This window comes from Sander vitreus, chromosome 16 (assembly GCF_031162955.1).
Source record: "Sander vitreus isolate 19-12246 chromosome 16, sanVit1, whole genome shotgun sequence".
NCBI classification, from domain to species: Eukaryota; Metazoa; Chordata; class Actinopteri; order Perciformes; family Percidae; genus Sander; species Sander vitreus.
In genome coordinates, this window is record NC_135870.1 from 18905711 (window position 1) to 18923775 (window position 18065).

At 39.9% G+C, this 18065-nt stretch overlaps 1 protein-coding gene across 1 annotated transcript; it reads left to right on the forward strand.

The window, feature by feature from the left end:
* The first annotated feature begins 9525 nt into the window (after positions 1-9525).
* Positions 9526-16187, forward strand: slc26a1 (solute carrier family 26 member 1). The gene is made up of 7 exons (XM_078272182.1): positions 9526-9968; positions 10454-10651; positions 11381-11627; positions 11795-12026; positions 12536-12719; positions 12914-13201; positions 13331-16187. Exons 1-7 carry the CDS (start codon positions 9579-9581, stop codon positions 13904-13906), a joined length of 2115 nt encoding a protein of 704 aa, XP_078128308.1. The 5' UTR covers positions 9526-9578; the 3' UTR covers positions 13907-16187.
* Positions 16188-18065: the final 1878 nt, after the last annotated feature.

An 18065-nucleotide genomic window follows, 5' to 3' on the forward strand; every position in this document is an offset into this window, starting at 1 on the left:
ACTATTGTGCTATTGTTCAGTGTCTGCTGAAGGACCCTTGTAATCCTTGAGAAATGATGGGGGAGAAGAGAAGGTTAATTGGTGGCATGTCAAGGGGTTATTAGGAACTTTGGGTTTCAAAGGTCCTATCTGTGGTTGGAGAAGGTCTGTCAAATTCAGCTTTCATGTTTTCACGGGTTGTTTTCCTAATAGCTCAACCTGCTACATCCAAAGATACTTGAAATATGTACTGTATCTGAAATGTGACAATGTAATGCTTTAACCCTTTGCCACTCTGATGGCCTGGTCAGCTTTTTGTCTTTCTGTAGCAGGAGACAGAGTGACGATATTGCTAAGGAACCTATTGGTACCAACCTGTCATGCTAGTGTAGCGGGTGTGTACTCTTGCTCTCTTGCGTTGTGTTGTGTTACAGACGAAACCGTCACTCTTCGTTGGCTATCACAGACGTTTATTCTGGTAAATAGCAGAATAGTGTCTCACAATCACATTTATCACTATAAAGAGCTCCAGTTAGCATGAAACAGGCTACTGCAGACTGGTGATAGTGTGTAAGAATTTACCCTAACGTCTGCAGAATAGCACCAATAGATGGCGCTCATGTTACAGAAAAAGCCTGTCTCATATGGAAACTACTAGCCAAATGAAAAGTTACTTTTTAATGACAAGTGGAATTATTAACTCCGTTATACTAGCATGTCTGGAAGGGGGCTAAATAACGCTCCAAAGTTAGGCAAAATTTTGGCGAGGGAAAAACTTGTATGGCCATTTTGAAAGGAGTCCCTTGACCTTTCACCTCAAGATATCCGAAGGAAAATGGGTTCTATGTAGCCACGACTATTCCCTTTACAGGCCCACTTCATGCTAACCCTGTGCAGTTTGAGCAATAACTATGCAGTATAAATGTGTTTGCCTATTATTAAATGGTGTGTTTGAATATTTCTTTATTCTGGGGTCTTGGAGTTGCATAGATTGGGTATGACTGGAAAGCTGAGACTCTTGTGAATTCAATGAGACCAAATGTATGTCTCAATGTATGTATGATGATTTTTAATTGCCATAGTAGCCATTTCAATTTAGTGAAATGTTCTAAAAAACTTGTGTCGCTGTGTTAAATGAAAAGTTGTGAGAGTCGTGAGAGTGAACCAGAACTGTAAAAAAAATCTAAACAAAGAGCTAAAAGACAATAAAACACTTTATATAACTGAGGGAAAATGCAGAGTGGAGTGTTCTGTGGCGTGATCTGTTGGTTTGCCACTCACTCTGAGTCACTCACTCTACGACCCGGGGGTCCGTGTTTACCCGCCGGTAAATCTCCACTGGATGACTCGCTTCAAAAGGGTTGAAAATCCGCAACTTTCCCTCTTTAGCGTTTTGCTAAGCACAGCGCCATTGCAACATTAAACAACAATGGCTTGGCCATGTCATCTTCCCTAACTCCACCGTCTTATCAAAAATCGTCATGTCCAGTTTCAAAAAAACAAGATGGCGACAGCCATACTGCCAAACTTGAGGCTTCAAAACAGCATTTCACTAACCAATGGGTGATGTCACTGACTCTATGTCCTCTATTTTTAAAGTCTATGGAATTAACCAGTTCTCAACTCCAAAAAACAAGTCAGGAATTTAAAGTTAGCATTTTTAAAATAGGCTAAATAATTCCCTGAATCAGCTGGGCACTGTAGTTTTTAGCAAATCTTACTCAGACAGCAGGAAACTGCATTTATTAGAGACTATTTTGTGTTTTAGGGAGTATTTCTGGCAGCAGGACTAAATGTTGCATTGACTCAAAATAAACTACAGGGCCCATGTTTATCATTATGAAAACACGTCACCCAGTTTAACAGTGGGGCTCACTTCTGTGTTTTTATTTTTGGATGATAATGGAACTCTGTTATATCAGGCCTTGGATACACATACAATACTTGTTGTAATTGTATGAGATTTGTTAAAAATTAGAACACTAAAGAATATCACCAGACATCCCCTTTAAAAGAAATGTGAGATAGTGAAGTTTGATCATCCTGGGCTTATGCTGTCGATTTGGTGGCTCCTCGGGCATCCACCATAAAACTCACCAGGAAGCTGAGGGTCAAACTGTGATACGATGATTAATGGTCAATTAATCATCTTTAAACTTTGTTATTATGATCAAGATGCATTTAGCATTAAGCATTCCTTGCCCTTGCATACGGTAGCCGAGACAGTTCAACACAAATACAAATGCTACAACACAAAATCTAGCAGATTTTTTTTATTATTTTAACACCTAATCATTTTACTGTTAAAAACTTTGAAGGTTGTCCACTCAAAAGAAAGAGATGGCAAACAGCCTTTAAAAAAAGTGTATTATTAGTGCACCAATTATTTACACATAAGGGCAAACAGTTCAGTCCTCAGGCGTTCATCTCTGCTTACAGATTCCTGGTTTCAGGTCACTTATATGTAACTGGCACAGGTGCAATCAATGAGCAATCAAGTGAATTTATTAGAAAGAGGAACTTCTACAGCTGCACGTTAAACTAGAAAGAAGGAATTTCCGTTTAGTGTTTTCAGATTTTCTTTTTTTACGCCCTTTATTGAAGCTGTTCATTGCTGATAAGCTGTTAAAAACATTTGGCTTTAGCCCAAAACATCCTGAGTTATACAGTAAGAGGTTGAATCAGAGAAACCAACCTATTTTTTTGTCTATGAAACCAAATAACCTTGTTTTTAGTTACAATTTGATATTTACCTGGTTAATCAGCAAACATTACCATTTCTTCATGATGACTGTCATTTTTCAAGAAAAACATAATTATTACTCTAAGTCATCACATAATAACTGCATCTTCCTGGAACACTGCACAGGCGTAGGTTGCAAGCATGGACAAACTTTTGCACAATCATCATGAAATTGGTCCAGTTCTGAGAAAGATGACAAGTATATTTTAAAGAGCCTGTGAGTTTTAAAATAAATGCCTACCTAACCTCACTCAAGCACTTAAACCCAGTATATAACTTTCTTAGAGTTGGGCAAAGTTAAGTCAAGTTGTGTGTGTGACTTTTCCTGTGTTATAGCTAAATTCTTCTTAATCATTTACGTTCCTAAACAGACACTTCAAGGGGTCAATGGATAAACTATTGTGCTATTGTTCAGTGTCTGCTGAAGGACCCTTGTAATCCTTGAGAAATGATGGGGGAGAAGAGAAGGTTAATTGGTGGGCTGTCATGTTTTCACGCAACCCAGTCTTACAGCAGTTTGTGAAATGGTCACGTTATTTAATCTATTGATTCGTGTACATGGACACGTTTATCTCGTTTTTTTTTAGTGGTGGTCAGCACGTTTTTTTAAACTAATGTATTTCAATGGGAAGCATCTTTCGTGATCACAGCACGACTACGGTAGCGAGTAGTATGAAATGCCGAAAATCCACACAGGGAGGTTGGTTGGGGTGGTGGATGGGTCAAACAACACAGGACTTTCACCCCGTAGACTGGGGATCGTGTCCCACACAACCGTCCCTTTCCCCGTTGTTCTTTTCCTAAACACAACCGTCCCGTTGTTTGTCCCGCGTCCCCCAGAGACCGCGGATCGTGTCCCGGCGTGTGACGTTAACGTTCCCCGTTCTTCTTTTCCTAAACCCAACCTCCGTATAGATGTTTCCCATTACGTGCTGACCACCATGAAAAAAACGAGATGAACTTGTCCGTGTACACGAATCAATAGATTAAAAGTTACGTGACCATTTCATGAACTGCCGTGAGACCGTGTTGTTTCACGGGTTGTTTTCCTAATAGCTCAACATGCTACATCCAAAGATACTTGAAATATGTAATATCTGTATGAAATGAAATATGAAAACGCTAAAGAATATCACAAGACATACCCTTTAAAAGAAATGTGAGATAGTGAAGTTTGATCATCCTGGGTTTATGCTGTCGATTTGGTGGCTCCTCGGGCATCCACCATAAAACTCACCAGGAAGCTGAGGGTCAAACTGTGATATGATGATTAATGGTCAATTAATCATCTTTAAACTTTGTTATTATGCTCAAGATGCATTTAGCATTAAGCATTCCTTGCCCTTGCATGTATTTTCTGCTTTTAAAAAACATTGGCAGTACTGGTAAACTCTGCCTAAATCCCTTATTTATGATGAGCCTGGTAAGCAGCATCAATCAGTGACATAATTTAGCATCAATAAAATGAGGATTAACATGCAGCATGTATATGAGTAGTAGTAATAACCATTATCATTGTTTAAAATGACTTGATTTTAGTCACCATGGTAACCATCATCCACTGGCAACAATCCCTCCCTCCCTCCCTCCCTCTATCTCCTCTCTCCCCTCCCCCTCTGCTCAGCTTCATTTCGGGGGGTGGGGGGGGGGGGGTTGCTGCTCCCAACATGCTTTGCAGAAGGAAGCAGGAAGAAGCCAGAAGCAGTCAGTGAGCAGCACAGTGTATAGACAAAAACAGGCTAATGGTGGATGCAGCAGCACCAGCCAGGGAGGTATGGCTGGTGTTGCCTCCTGTTTGCTCCTCTCGTCCAGTCTGGGTGAGTCCTCACACATTTGACTTGTCACTTACCAGAAAAACAAACAAAATGTGTCCAAAAATCATGCTGGACGGGTGATGAAGCTTGTAGACAGTGGAGCAGACGTGCAGACTGATGATGCTGCCGGTGGATTTAATGGGGCAGTGCAGTAATCCTCTCAGGCTGAACGGTGAGGTGCTTTTTGTCCGTGGCAAGGGATATGCACATACATACATACACACACACACACACACACACACACACACACACACACACACCAAAAAGCAGCCCCCCCTCCATTAATATTTCTGTAATAATTGTGACTCCAATCTTCAATTCAATTTTATTTTTAACTTTTCAATTTCTTAACAGTGACTGCCTATATTAGATGAAGTGAACTGCCATGTCTCCACACTGACAATGATGCCATTCAGTCCAGCACATAATGCACACAGGAACACACCCACACACTTGCACACACACACACACACACACACACACACACACACACACACACACACACACACACACACACACACACACACACACACACAGATTCATTTAGTCTCAAACTGTGAATTTTAGCCCTTGTTATAGAGAAAATCTATAGTCTTAATCTTACATTATTTTTGCTTATTAGTGACAAACATTGCATTCCCAGGCTACATCCCCTAAATGATAAACAATGTACCTCCCATTCCTAGTATTTCAGTAAGCTTTAAACTAGGCTGTAATCACTGCTGCGCTGACAGAGGCTCTCTCAGTCACCAGTAAGGGAAGCTCTACTGCAAAAACCTACTGATTGGATCAGTTTAGCTTAAAGATTCAATGTTAAAGGACCTGTTTTGACTTGGTTTTAGCATCTGTCCTAAGTGTGCTACGGTGGCCTTGAAGTGCAAATCACAACAGCAAATAGAAAAACGCAACAGTAAATCATAAAACACAACGGCAAATAGGAAAACACAACAGCAAATAGGAAAACACAACGGCAAATAGGAAAACACGACAGCAAATAGGAAAACACGACAGCAAACAGGAAAACACGACAGCAAATAGGAAAACACGACAGCAAATAGGAAAACACGACAGCAAATATGAAAACACGACAGCAAACATGAAAACACGACAGCAAATAGGAAAACACGACAGCAAATATGAAAACACGACAGCAAACAGGAAAACACAACTGCAAATAGGAAAACACGACAGCAAATAGGAAAACACTTCTATCGCCTATCTAGTAGAGGATGGACCCTCCTGATTGGACAGACAGACTGTCTGTCTTTTAACAGGAAGGAGAGAGTTTGCTGTCGTGTTTTCATATTTGCTGTTGTGTTTTCCTATTTGCTGTTGTGTTTTCCTATTTGCCGTTGTGTCTTCCTATATGCCGTCGTGTTTTATGATTTGCTGTTGCGTTTTTCTATTTGCTGTTGTGATTTGCACTTCAGGACCACCACAGCTATCCAATCACAAATGGACAGCCCTAAGTACGTTTGTTTTTACCTGGCAGCATAATGTGTTTCCAAATGCGTCTTGATTGACCACTTGTGATTGGATCTCACTTCCCCGCTCTATATGCAAATACCCGCATACATCATTTCTGTTTGCATATAGGCTGGTTGTGTGTGTGTGTGTGTGTGTGTGTGTGTTTATAAGTGTCAGTTGGTACTCTCACATGAATCATACATTTGAAACGTGTGATGACTACCGTTAATGAAAAAGCGTTGTCTGTGTTCCGACATAAGGATGTCTACTGACGGCACCGGGACCTGTGCAGAAGAGAAAGCACATAATTGCTTTTCAGATGGCGCAAATGTTGACAAGCCCCACCCACTCCTGCTGACCAAGCCAATAGGGAGGTGACTGAGTGAGGGTGAGCAAAGGGCTGCTCTTATCTCACTATTTATCCAGCAGAGATCACACTCACAAATACTACTCTCTGACTGCTCAGATGACATCAGAGCGAGAGAGAGAGAGAGATAGAGAGATGGAATGAGAGGAAGTTAAGGCAGTCAACACAGAGCATACTTCACATTAGAGACCTGAGGTCCTGTTTGTCCCTGTTCCAGTGACTCTGCAGGTGAGTGTGTTGTCACATTTTGACTGGAACTGTGTGTTCTTATCATTTAGATTTAGATGTCTGAGAAATGACCGCTGATGCTTTCAAAGTTGGGTTTTGTTCCACCTGAAAAGTATCTGCAGTTATAACATGATGGAGGACTAGAGTAGATGATGTTGTTATGCGTTGTAATGTGTTGCTTGTGAGCACAGATTTGATGATCTGCAGGTGAAATGATGTGTATGGCACATACAGGATACATGCTTTTTAATAGGTAATTCAGATAATATCCTGCAGTTCCATTAACATACTTTCATAGCCTACTATTTTGAGCGTATCTACAATCTTAAGTTGCATTGTGTAAATTAAAAATTGTATTGGACAGGTAAGAATTACAGGGTATGTTGTATATTGGTCTCTGCATTTTGGAGAGCATTACTTAATGGGCAAGATGTTGGTTGGTTCCTTCTCTCGCCTTAAAAAGTAACAAGTTGAGTATTTTTTTAGGCATTTTCAACACGAGTCATCTAATATCTAGTTTATTAAAGGCAAGCACTTGAAAAGGACAGTTTAGGAGTAATCACTGTATTCTTTATGATTTTCTTTAATGCCAAATCTATTGAAAACTGACTCTTGACTGTTGGCTTTGCAAGTTCAGTTAAACATGAAGGCTTGGACAATGATTTAAAGCTTTTTCAAAACCACCTGTTCTCCAAATCAACATCAGCCGCAAAGCAAAGTTAGAAGTCAGAAGAATATTGGGCGAGTATTGTTAATTTTCGTACACATTTAATACGATTTTTCATGGATTAACAAGTGGGGGAACCAAGGGCGTAACTTTGGATTCAACATTGATAATAATATTAATATTGTTAATATTTTTAACAACAAACAAATCATTTTCTGCATTCTGGTGAATTTTTCGGCAACAATTTGTGCCTTTTCTGCATCAAGCTATGGTGCAAATGTCTTTATTTATGTAAAGGGGGGGTAAATTACGCCTATGGGTGGAACTACCAGCTTGCATCATGCTGTATCTTTATTGTTGTGTTTTACAATTGAAAGGAACAAAGGGACAATGGTCCTGGCTTCTACTTAGCATTGTTTTTGAAGACTCAGCATGTGGACCAACCCTAAGGGTTTTTAAAAGTCATATGTGTCATAAAATTAGGACATCTTTGTACTTTTGGCCATAAATGTTCATTTATTATATTTCTATTGTTGTCTGCTGCAGTAGATTAAAAAAAGTTTATATTGAAGATTTTATAGGATGATGTAAATTGGTGGATAAAAATGATCACATTTTGAGGAGTCATCTGTGTGCGTTCTGTTACGGAGAACTGTGTTTCAGCTTTGAGGTCAGTATGCAGTAATTTTTTGCCTCTTTAGATTTGTAACATGACTAGATAGAAAAGATTTTAACTATGCATGAAAGGCAAAATAAGGAAGCTTTCAGGTCGTTTCTAAGCAGCGGTGGGGTGCTTTTATATTAAATGATTAAAGACAGAGAACATTGAAACAGTTTACAGAAGCAGCTTTAATCAAAGCGCTGTTCAGGGTTGGCGCTGAAGTAAATTTTATTTTTTGGTTCCTATAGGTCCCCAGTGTGAGTCCTGTCATGTTCAGCAGTTAATCAGGTGTCTGTGTTTCTATACTTGAAAGAAATCCTTGTTAAAGTGGACATTTTGTTGGCAGGAGTGTTAAACACAAATCCGAGGGAGTTCTTGTGTTCTTGACCACTTTTTGGAATATGTTCTTCTACTTTATGTGTTGTACCTCAAAGCTACACAGGCTCATTATTTATCTCCTGTGTCTTTTATCTGAAAAAGGCAGGTTGGATTTATAAGACCCAGATGAACACAGACTGAACTCTGTATTAGTTTGTTTAAAGGGTCATTTCTATGCAAAGTGAACAATTATTGGCCCGCAAAGTAAAACTGCCTAGAAAAAAAAAGTCAACAAAGAAGAAAAAAAGACTGAAGAAACGCATGATTAAACTTAAATCTGATTAGAAACAACTGCAAATCAACAAATCTGATGGAAGTAATACACATGAAAAAAGTGATTCCTATATTCTTTATTGCCCCGTCATATTAGTTTGTGACAGTGGCCAGCGCTGTCACAGGAAGTCTAAATCACAGCACATACCAGCGTTGTGATGGCAGAAGCCGATAACGCATCATTTAGAGTGTTTTATGATTTCTGTGTGACGTGATAATCTCTGCTGAGACGCAGCTGATGCTGAAAACAGCTGTGTAAAGGCCTCCTGCGACACAACCTTTCTCAAATAACAGCTAAACACTACAAAAATGTGTTTCTGAAAACATATTAGGCGAGGAATATGCAATACAGTAACAGCATCTTGATTCGTATTTGGCAGATTCATCAGGTTTCCAGGCTATCAACCCAGCCATCAGACCACAAAACAATAGCACAAGGATATAGATAACCAACAAGGAGTGCTGCACTGGTATCAGTATAGGAAATACAAAAAAGTGCAAAACAGAAACAGTTCAGGTGAAGGACTGGCATGGATGTGGACTAAAGTGGTACATTGTACATACAAAAAATTGTATTGCAAAATTGCAGTCTGTACTGCACAAGTATTCATTGAAGTTTAACAGAACAGTTGTCTTGGATGAACTGTTTGATTTGTATATTGGGTTGTTTTTGGAAATAAGAAAGTCATTCCTGAGTAAACATTCACACATAGAACGGTTCCTACAAAGTAAATGTGTAAATGCCTCAGAATTCAAATATACCACAGCAAACACACTACGAAGTGACCTAACAGGAAGATACAGTATTTTATCTATGGACTGAAGCCATCTCCACTGGTATTCACTGATTCCATTTTCCTGTCTGTCCCCTATATCTCCCTCCCCTCTCCCCCTTACTCAATTTCCCTTGATGACGATCTCCCAGGAGCACAGCTGACAACAATATCCACCTCCCCTCCCTCTTCCTCTCACCTTGTTGCATCCTCTTCCTACCTGGGACCATGGAGGAGGTCGCTAAAGTCACACCACCTCTCCTGGAACGCCGGGCTCGGCAGCGACAGCCCACAGTATCAGTCCTCAAATCCAAGCTGAAGCAGGGTGTGACCTGTTCCGGGCCCAGAGTCCGATCCACCCTGACTGGGTTCTTCCCCGTTGTGCGCTGGCTGCCTAAATACAAGCTCCGAGAATATGTCTGGGGCGATCTGATGTCCGGGGTAATCGTTGGTATCATCTTGGTACCGCAGGCCATCGCCTATTGCCTGCTGGCCGGAGTGGAGCCCATCTATGGTTTATACACCTCATTTTACGCCAACATCATCTACTTCCTCATGGGGACGTCTAGACATGTCTCTGTGGGGATCTTCAGCCTCATGAGCCTCATGGTTGGACAGGTAATGGATCATCGAAATGTCTTATTTAGTTTATTTTTTAAATGTAAATCAAAAGGATGAAGATTATATAAAAAAGATAACTATAAATGGTTAGGAAGGAACATTTCAATTTCAATATTCAAATATCATTTTAATAAAATAACCCACTGTTGGGGCCAGGGCAGCTCACCTGGTTGAGACTGCATTTCATCCCCCTCTCTCTCCCCTTTCCTGTCTTCAACTTTTCTATCCAATAAAAAGCCTCAATATTTACAGATTGAAATTGGTAATAATTAATATTGCTTAATAATCAATTTTAAATATCATCCTTTGTGATAGATAACTAATGAAATGATGATCTTGCTGCATTTAAGTTGTTTCCTACCACTACTTGTCACTGGGAAGAGGTCAATTAAGATCATGGATCACTTAATGCAACTGAGGATTGTAATTCTTTACAGTTGTATTTCTTTACTTGATAAATTAAGATTTCTACTTGCCTGCAGGTGGTGGATAAGGAGATGTTCCTGGCAGGTTTTGACCTCAATGAGGACTCTGGCCCTGATATGTTTAATGACACAGTGGGCATTAACCTTACAGCTGGTAAACTTCACAGTGTGGAGCTAATGGGTCTGCAGTGTGGGAAGGAGTGTTACTCCATCAGCATCGCTGCTGCCCTTACATTCCTAGCAGGCATCTATCAGGTAAAGGATCAAGGTGCTATTTTTGACCACTTGTAGGCATAGCACTATGGAACAGATGGAGTTTTTTTTTTTTCTGCCCTTATTTTGTTAGTATCCATTTATAGTTTCTTGGTGAAATAATTACAACCCATTTCCCCTAGAACAACATGGGCTATAGTGTAAAGGCTATATGGTACAGCACTGCTAGCATGTTCACAGTAACAACGTTAACATGCTCATGTTTAGGTATGATGCTTACCATGATCAGCATCTTAGTTTAGCATGTAAGCATGCTGACATTTTCTAACTAGCGCTTGACACAAAGTACAGTCTTTGGCTTATGTCATTATTCATTGCAGGAATTTGGTTACAAACCAAAGTATTTGAATAAGTGAAGTTTTGACCTGATGATGGTGCTAGTTATTTTAGTTCACCAGTTATTACATTTCATCCTGTGGGGACACAAATGTCTTTCTCAAATTTTATGGCAATCTGTCCAATAGTGGTTGAGAAATTTCACTCTGAACAAAAATGTGCACCTTATTATGGCACGAGACGAAAAGTTAGGGAATCACCAAAGTCATTAGGTTATATAATCTGGTAACCATGAATGTCTGTACAATTTCTTTTGGCAATATACTGCATCATGTACATGTTGAGATATTTCATTTGATAAGTGACTGACATTTTCATTCCCATCCATGATCTCTCTCTCTTCCTCATCTGCTACCTCCCGTTCCCCCTCGCCAGCTCATAATGGCCGTGTTTCGGCTAGGCTTCGTCTCTGTATACCTTTCGTCCCCTATGCTCGATGGTTTTGCCACAGGAGCCTCTTTTACCATCCTCACCGTGCAGGCTAAATACCTGTTGGGTCTAAAGATCCCCCGTCATCAGGGCTACGGCACAGTTGTCGTCACCTGGATCAACATCTTCGCCAACATTCATAAGACCAACCTGTGTGACCTCATCACAAGCGCCATCTCTATCTCTGTATTAGGTAAAGACGTCTATTTTACATATTCCCCATTAGATTCTCAGTCACTATTATAATCTACTTTGTGCTTCTACATGAGACGAAGAAATCCAAGTACTGCGCATACATTTTCGAAAACCAAAAAAAAATTCATATACAGTAGAATAACACTATGAATTATTTTATTACAGTGGCAGGGAAAGAGATCCAGGAGCGCTACAAGGATCGTCTAAAGATCCCTCTGCCGACTGAGCTGATAGTAGTGGCAGGAGCTACGCTGGCCAGCCATTTTGGAGAACTGAACAGCCATTATGGCTCCAGTGTTTCCGGTCACATCCCCACAGGGTTCATTGCTCCCCAGGTGCCCAGCTTTAGTCTGATGCCACGGTTGGCACTGGATGCCATTCCTCTGGCTGTCATTAGGTAATATACAACACATTTATCATGTTTGCTTGGCCTCGACATGTGTCTCTTATCTAGGTTTTTAAAGATGCAATATACTGTAGCAACTGGATTATCGTATGGCAGGGATACATGCCCTCACTGTTTGATTGCACCTTTTCTCCAGAAGACACACAACTATGGACATTTCGTCCTCTATATCGTTTGCATTCTGAGAAAAAGGAAAGTGACTCATTTAAATGATGTAACCACTTGTCAATATATGTCTTGAAATCGATTAAAGAGATGTCCTCACAAGACAACAATTAGGCCTAATTAATGTGATTTAGGGATGCAAAAATCTTTTTTTCCCTTAGTATTAACTGTGTAGGGAAGAAAAAATGCTATTTTATTTACACTTTTTGTTGGACACACTAAATGCATCTTTACAGGTCTAAATCATCAGGTCTAAAAGGGTCTTCACATGCTTTTGAGGGCAAAGATTAATTCACAGCCTTAATTGGTAAACAAACTTTCATTTTATGTTGTAGTTTTGCCTTCACGGTGTCGCTGTCTGAGATGTTTGCGAAGAAAAACGGTTATACGGTTCGCCCCAACCAGGAGATGCTGGCTATCAGCTTTTGTAACATCATCCCCTCATTCTTCCGCTGTTTCACCACCAGTGCAGCATTGGCAAAAACCATGGTGAAGGACTCAACAGGCTGCCAGACACAGGTTAATTTCACACTTTTGAAAATGGTTTGACATTCTTGGAATCTGTCCATAGGCCATTTGTAGAACCTCCAGCAAAAAAAAGAGTAGAAAAACTAACCGTATTGTATCTGTTCATGTTAACTCTGTTGAAGATGCTCACTATAAAATCCCTCGTTGTTCCTCTGTCGCCGTTTATTTCTCTGCTCCTCCGCCAGGTCTCCAGTCTGATCAGCGCCCTGGTCGTCCTTCTCGTCGTCCTCTACTTCGCGCCTTTCTTCTATGCTCTCCAGAAGTGTGTTCTTGCCTGTATCATCATTGTAAGCCTTCGGGGGGCGCTGAGGAAGTTTAAGGATGTCCCGGCTAAGTGGCGTGCCAGCCGGAACGACGGCATAGTTTGGCTGGTCACCATGTCAGCCACGGCTCTGATCAGTGTGGAGCTGGGCCTCCTGGTCGGAATAGTTTTTTCCATGATCTGCATCATCTTCAAGACCCAGAACCCCAAGGCGAGTAACGGACTTGATGTCGAATGGTTTTTGAAAGCTGTGCAAATGGCAATTATTCTAGCATGTGAAAAGACCAAAAATAACCTTTAGTGATCTCATAATCTCATCCAATCTAATGTCTGACATCAGGTCTCTCTCCTGGGCCGAGCCAATGACACCGATCTTTACGAAGACATGGACGAGTACAAGAACCTCACGCCACCACCTCGGGTTCATGTCTTCCGCTTCCAGGCTCCTCTGTACTACGCAAATAAGGACTCATTCCTCAGATCCCTCTACAAAGCTGTCGGAGTTGAACCTTTCTTGGAGCTGTCTAAGAGAAGAAAGGCAGAGAAGAAGGCCAAAGAGATGTCCTCGAAGCAGGCCAAGGCAAACGGGGATAAAAACAACGGAGAGGTCGTCATTGGACTCATTCAAAGAGAACTGGATTTCCACACGATGGTCTTGGACTGCTCTGCCATCCCCTTCATAGACTCGACAGGCATGGCCACATTTAAAGGGCTGGTCAAGGAATATAAAGAGATAGGGGTGAGCATGCTCTTTGCCAACTGTAACACCTCAGTCATCAATACCCTGCAGAAGGGACAAATCTTTGGGGAAAATGACAAAGACATGAGCAGCCTGCTGTTTCATACAGTTCATGCTGCAGTTCTTCATGCAAACAGTACATGTGCAGAAAGCAAGTCAGAAGACTCTGTGGTATAGAGCAGCTAGAAGGAGAGGGAAGTTAGGTATGCTATCTTGCCACCTATAACAATAATGCATTAGGTAGCTTTGAGGTAGCCTTTTGGGAAGCTTTGTCCAAGAAAACATGGCAGTACCAATTACGTTCAAGTACATTTTTGATGCTCTGCACCTTTAAATAACCAGACCACATGATCTGCCAAATAAGCTTTTTTTTTTTTCAAGATAACATTTTTTAAAAAGGGCCATGTCATTAAAATAGGCCATCTGTGCACTAGAAAGGTGTAATTATTTTTTTTAAAACTGATGCACCAATGACTGAAAACGATTTTATTTACGAAAATATTTGTCATATTTGCGATTGCTCTAAAGGGGAAAATCCTACAACAACCAGGATCCATTGCACACGGTGCCTTTGAAGGCCCCATTCAGGCCAGTCCTTTATGGAGACAAAAGCATCTTCCTCCTCCTTATGTTGCCTAACTGCATGAAGCCCTAAAAATCTGATTGCGACATTATATCATAAAAATACTTTTTCCAAATACACTGGTATATAAATATCAGTTCTTCTAGCAACAATAAGGGGGACAGACTGTTTTGCTCCCTCATTACCTTCCTCAGACCTCTGCCGTCCAGGCTTTTGTGTCAGTATAGAGGACGAAAAGACAAAGTATCACAAAATGACCTGCTGCCAGGCGATAATGGTAACAACAGGACAGATACAAGGCCCAACATAGTCAAAGAATAACTATAATAACTAACAGGTTTGTTCCTATAAAGTTGCTGATTATTACCTTTGTCGCTGTCAAAAGCAATGCTCATTGCAATAAAAGCAGTTTTAACTTTTTGTATCACTTAAAGGCTTTTGCCAAAGTCTATAATGGCTCTTTTCCAGGAGTCCAGAGTTCAGACATGGGGATTCAGCCACTATCAGCGGTATTTCCTGTGGTGCCAGCTATTACGCACATGCAACTTCAAAATAATTTCTAAAAGGGCACTTAAATGCTTCCTGACTTGAAGAAGAAGCACTTGTGCATGGCAGGAAGAGAAGCATCTCGTGAGTGAGCTTTCTCAGACTTCTTCAAGTCTTACACAGAGAGAGTCTTGCCTTCAAAACCTGGCCTCATTACAAGATACCTGCCCTGTTTCCTAGTCACCCAAAAATGACAGCTATATCTGTAACTATATATACTGTAAGTATGTTCTTGGTAAAAAAAAATAATTTGCTGGATGAAAGCAAGTCATCATTTGGTGCTTCTGAAATTTATATTAAAACTGATGGCAGCAGGTGCCACTTATTTTATTGAAATGGTTCGCTGCCACTAGTTTGTTAAATCAAATGTTTTGTGACTTGCAAATTAAGAGCAGATTTTTGTCGCTTTCTTATTAAATCACTGTTTATAGTTATGTCTTTCATCAAGTTGCTGCCAAGTGCAAAATTTTAATTAAAAACAATTAACAATGTCTAGATAGTACCCTATGTATGTAATCCTTCAAAAAGGATGTATTTTTACTTTTACTACTTCATCATAAAATGTTAATGTTAACTGCCATTGTGATCAAATGTAGACATTCATATTTGTAAATTTAGAAGATTATAATTTTGGATTTTAATGCACTGGTTTTTTTCATCAAACCTTTTTCCACGCATTATTTCAAAGTGCTCATATTATGCTTTTTGGCTTTTTACCCTTTCCTTTATTGTGTTATATATCTTTTTTGTGCATCTAATAGGTTTACAAAGTGAAAAAGCCCAAAGTCCACCCCAAAGGGACTTCCCATCTCCAACAGAAAACACTGTTCACCAACTGTTCCGAACAGCTCTATTGTAGTCCAGCCTTTACTTCCGTGACGAACGTGCGTCACTTTGTAACACACGTTATAATGCTCGCCTAGCTGCTAGTGTAGCACGCCCTCATACTCTGCTTCTGACTGGCTAGTAGTGCTGACCTAGCTACTGCGCATGTGCGACTACCAACAAAGATGGAATAGAAGTGAGATGTCTCACTCTGTAGCTAAAACAGAGAGCTCAACACACAGGGTGAAAAGAGGAGCTGCAGTAATGTGCAGTACAACAAAAATACGGTGGTTTTTGAAAATTAAACCATGTAAACCTATTCTGATATAACCTCTAAATACAATTATGAATCTGAAAATGAGCATAATATGAGCACTTTAACTTGAATCTTTATAGTGATTACATCATGCTTTAGGGGAAGTCTGTTTGACTTACATTTTTGACAGTGTTGACATTCAACACCTACATACAGTACAAACACTGCCTTAATGTTCAATACTTGAATTAAACTGACATTTTTAATGAAGTGCTTGTGTCTGAATGATTGCCATTAACCATGTTTATCATATCAAGGGAGAATATATGGAGTGTTTTAACATCTTTCAGCTTATCGTTTTGATTCTATGGCCCACAGTTGTAATGTACTAGTTTCAAATGACATAAACCCAGCAGCAATCTGTCTTTTCAGAAATAATGTTGTGGTTCTTATGGATAATCTGCAGACCTCAATGTCAACAGCTGGAATTAATAGTTATTGTGAAAATATGCTGGAAGATGCAAAAATGTAAAAAGTAAATGTAAAGTTGCACGTTTTGTCACTAGCTGAAGTCTAAAAGGAGCTAAGAGTATGTTTATATATAAAAATGTAAAAGATATTGCCACTTATTTTGGAATCAACTTCCTCTTTTAAATTAAAAACTAACCCAAATGAAAGTTTCCCAAAATGATGACAACCTGAGCAGCTTTAACAGTTGACACTGTGCCGCTGTGTCAGGCTCCACACAACTATCCATTAGTCCATAAGGTAATGTACTCATGACTATTATTTGCTAACACAAATACTATACTTTCAAACACTTACAGAATGTCTTGTTATGGTCAAAGTAGTTCTGAATGACACAAAAACAGGAAGACCGATACATGCTTACCTAATAGTCCATAGTTACACATTCAGGTATATCTTTTATTTATTAACTGTAAACAAAGTAAGAGTCAGCGATTTGTTTGCACCAAGATGTCAATGATTAAATAAGTTTAAATATATGAAAATGTTAATTCTTGCACAACTATCATATAATTTAGGGCTCATCTCACTGCTTAAACCTCACCATTCTCATCATAAAGTTTTATAACCCAAGCACAAACTCTAAAACAGAAAGACCTTCAGTTCAAAATGGTAACATTTCTTAGGCATCACCAGACCTATCAACAATAACAATGTTGATTTAAAAAGAAAGCATCCTAAAAGGCATAGTTTTTTTTCAGGAAAAAGTGATGCTCTTTCTGGTGGACACTTAGTTGAGAAGATTGAAACCACCCTCAGACATGAGTGGTATCCATCTTTTCATCCAACGCTCACCAAGAAAGTCAAAACGTTTATTTCTCATAATGGCGAACTATTCCTTTAAAGCGTAACTTTCGCCAAAATGCAACCTAGGGTCTTTTTGTGAATGAGTCAAACTTTAGTTTAAAAGCATAATTAGGACGGAAGCGCCACTTTTAAGATTTACCGTATCTTAGTTTTTTTGCTCAAATGGCCTTTTGGGAGTGCTAGGGGCACTACTATGATCGCATCAAAATCAACATTTTTATAACGCTAAGAAGGCTCGACACAACATGAAACTTTGCTCCAAGTATCACCAGGGGCTCTACGCATCAACTCGAGCATTGAGAACATCGTTTGTGTACACAGAGTTTACTAAAAAGAAGGTTTTGAACAACTCACTTTAGCAGTTGTTTCCGGGTGCTACCACCTCGCCAACGGACTCCATAGGAGGAAATATCATTCTTATATGAGGCTCCTTTTTCAACTACAAGGTCAATATTGTTCTTCACTAATGACAAAACAACAAATTATCTGTGCATTTATATGGAACTAAGCTTTAGGAGCTTTCCACCTTTACTCTCCTCCCTGTTACGTTGCATTTGGAGATGGTAGCGCCCGCAAACAACAGCAGCTAAAGTAAGTCGTTCAAAACCTTTTTTAGTAAACTGTGTACACAAACGATGTTCTCAATGCTCGAGTTGATGCGTAGAGCCCCTGGTGATACTTGGAGCAAAGTTTCATGTTGTGTTGAGCCTTCTTAGCGTTATAAAAATGTTGATTTTGATGCGATCATAGTAGTGCCCCTAGCTCTCCCATTCAAAAGGCCATTTGACCGA

What these genes read in the sequence shown, in the direction of transcription:
- slc26a1 (XM_078272182.1), top strand. Translation starts at nt 9,579, where the DNA reads ATGGAGGAGGTCGCTAAAGTCACACCACCTCTCCTGGAACGCCGGGCT. An exon ending in TCCTAGCAGGCATCTATCAG is followed by an intron (nt 10,652 to 11,380) that starts GTAAAGGATCAA and finishes CCCCCTCGCCAG; the next exon opens with CTCATAATGGCCGTGTTTCG. An exon ending in CATCTCTATCTCTGTATTAG is followed by an intron (nt 11,628 to 11,794) that starts GTAAAGACGTCT and finishes ATTTTATTACAG; the next exon opens with TGGCAGGGAAAGAGATCCAG.